Source organism: Rhineura floridana, chromosome 4 (assembly GCF_030035675.1).
Source record: "Rhineura floridana isolate rRhiFlo1 chromosome 4, rRhiFlo1.hap2, whole genome shotgun sequence".
NCBI lineage: Eukaryota > Metazoa > Chordata > Lepidosauria > Squamata > Rhineuridae > Rhineura > Rhineura floridana.
In genome coordinates, this window is record NC_084483.1 from 53,680,892 (window position 1) to 53,683,767 (window position 2,876).

Consider the following 2,876-nt stretch of genomic DNA (forward strand, 5'->3'; position numbering starts at 1 on the left):
CCGCATGCACACACACACACGACGGTGTTTGTCCCTGCTCACGTCACATGCCATCCCCAACCCCAGGTGACTCCCAAAATGGTCCCCATGCACTTGCCACCACCCTGTTTAGTCAGCTCACCGGTCTGCCGCCAGCCCATATGTGTGTGAGTGCGAGTGTGTGTAGAAAGTGTGAATCAGCTCAGTTTGCTTAAACATCCAGACTGAATGAAATCTTTGACCATCCTAGGCTAGTTTTTCATAAACAGCGAGAAACATATTCACTGCACATACTCACAAGCCCCTATACATAGAAAATGACATGGAGGGGTTTTGCCTATCCTGTATTATTCAACTCAGGGAAAACTCCTCCATGTAGTTTTCTATGTACAGGGGCTTGTGAGTATGTGCAGTGAATATGTTTCTCACTGTTTGTGAAAAACTAGCCTAGGATGTCAAGGATTTAATTCCGTCTGGATGTTTAAGCAAACTGAGCTGATCCACACTCCTAGACTAAGGCTGCAAGCCAATACATGTCTACTTAGAAGTAAGCTCCATTGGGTTCAATAGGACTTACTCCCAAGTAAGTGTGTATTATCCTACTTAGCTGGGAGTAAGCCCTGTTGAATTCAAAAGGACATATTTCTGAGTAGACACGGTTAGAATTGCACTGTAAAATGTGGATGAGCATGCAATTATTCTTTGTTTTTTGCATTTCTCCAAGGTTTGATATATAAGTTCTTGGTTCAAAACACCAAAATGCCATAGCAAATGTGTCTTTTATGTTAAAATGCACACCAAAGTGTATATTTTAGCATAAAATGCATATAAAGATTGACAGTTTAGGGTATAATGCAGACAAAACGCATATGTGAACAATGTTAAAATAATGCATTTTTGTATATAGTTGTTTTTTATAAAATTGCAGACTGACATAGAAGTGGGACAGAACAGACTTATGAATTGTGGAATGATCTTCCTGACGAGGCACGCCTGGTGCCAACATTACTATCCTTTCGGCGCCAGGTTAAAACTTCCCTCTTCTCCCAGGCATTTTAGTATTTTAGTATTTTAGTATTTAGTATTTTAATATGTGTTTTTGTCTGTCTTAACATGTTTACAATTTTGAAATTTGGATGTAGTTTTAAAATTGTTTAAATATGTGTTTTAATTGTAGATGGAAGTTTTAGTTTGTACACCGCCCAGACAGCTTTGGCTATGGGGCGGTATAGAAATTTAATAATTCCCTGTGCGGAGCCGTTTGTTGCTGTTTGTTGTTATCCCCCCCCCACCGAAGGGGCGGGAGAAACTTACCCTTCTTATCCGTTGCTGGTGGCTGTTCAACCCCCCGGAAATATGCCGCTCTTCACCAGCAACCCCTTCGACCAGGATGTGGAAAAAGCAACCAGTGAAATGAATACTGCTGAAGACTGGGGGCTCATCTTAGATATTTGTGATAAAGTTGGACAGTCACGAACTGGACCTAAAGATTGTCTTCGGTCTATTATGAAGAGAGTGAACCACAAGGATCCTCATGTTGCTATGCAAGCACTCACTGGTCATCCAAAAGTTTGTGAAAAATTAAAAGCACTCATGGTGGAATGGACAGATGAATTCAAGAACGATCCCCAACTTAGTCTGATATCTGCTATGATAAAGAATCTTAAGGAGCAAGGTGTTATGTTTCCAGTTATTGGTTCACAGGCTGCAGAACAAGCAAAAGCAAGCCCAGCTCTAGTAGCTAAAGATCCTGGAATAGTAGCAAACAAAAAGGAAGAGGAGGACCTAGCTAAAGCCATTGAATTGTCACTTAAGGAACAAAGACAACAACAAACACCGCTTTCCAGTCTTTATCCAAGCACCTCAAGCCTCTTAACAAATCACAAGTATGAGGGCCGAAAGGTTCGGGCTATTTATGACTTTGAAGCTGCTGAAGATAATGAATTAACATTTAAAGCTGGAGAACTTATCACTGTGCTTGATGACAGTGATCCAAACTGGTGGAAAGGTGAAACTCATCAAGGGACAGGATTATTTCCTTCTAATTTTGTAACTGCTGATCTTACTGCTGAACCAGAAATGATGAAAGCCGAGAAGAAAACAGTGCAATTTAGTGATGAAGTTCAAGTTGAAACAATTGAACCAGAGCCTGAACCAGTTTATATCGATGAAGATAAAATGGACCAACTGTTACAAATGTTGCAAAGTGCAGATCCAACTGATGATCAGCCAGACCTCCCGGAGCTGATCCATCTTGAAGCAATGTGCCATCAAATGGAACCTCTCATTGATGAAAAGCTAGAAGACATTGACAGGAAACATTCAGAGCTCTCAGAGCTCAATGTTAAAGTGATGGAGGCACTCTCTTTATATACCAAGTTGATGAATGAGGATCCAGTGTATTCGATGTATTCAAAACTACAAAACCAACAGTATTATATGGCTCAATCTGGTGTTTCTGGCTCTCAGGTTTATCCAGGGCACCCTCAAAGCAATGCATACTTGGTAGCAGGAAATGCACAGATGAGTCATGTTCAAGCTTACAGTTTTCCATCGGAGCAACTTCCGCCTCTGAATCAAAGCACAGTTCCTCCAGCAGCAAGCTCTGGATTACCTACCCAGCCTGTTCAGACACCTTACACAAAGTAATAATGGATGTTGTTTGGTTCTTTTATTGTTTGTTTGTTTTGTTTTCTTGATTTATTGTATTTATTGTATTTATACATTGCTTGTTTTTTATCTTTTTGTACACCGCCCAGAGAGCCTTCGGGCTTAGGGCGGTATATAAATTAAATTAATTAAAAATTAAATTAAATTTAAAATAAAAAATAAATGAATGAACACATGTGCACACCTGGACTGGAAATAGACAAATCCATCCATCCATAAACAAGTCT

At 40.0% G+C, this 2,876-nt stretch overlaps 1 protein-coding gene across 1 annotated transcript; it reads left to right on the top strand.

The window, feature by feature from the left end:
* The first annotated feature begins 1,230 nt into the window (after positions 1-1,230).
* On the top strand, positions 1,231-2,643 carry LOC133383074 (signal transducing adapter molecule 1-like). Its single transcript, XM_061623066.1, has one exon. It carries the CDS (start codon positions 1,336-1,338, stop codon positions 2,626-2,628), a length of 1,293 nt encoding a protein of 430 aa, XP_061479050.1. The 5' UTR covers positions 1,231-1,335; the 3' UTR covers positions 2,629-2,643.
* Positions 2,644-2,876: the final 233 nt, after the last annotated feature.

Coding starts and splice junctions, on each gene's coding strand:
- LOC133383074 (XM_061623066.1), top strand. CDS start 1,336: ATGCCGCTCTTCACCAGCAACCCCTTCGACCAGGATGTGGAAAAAGCA.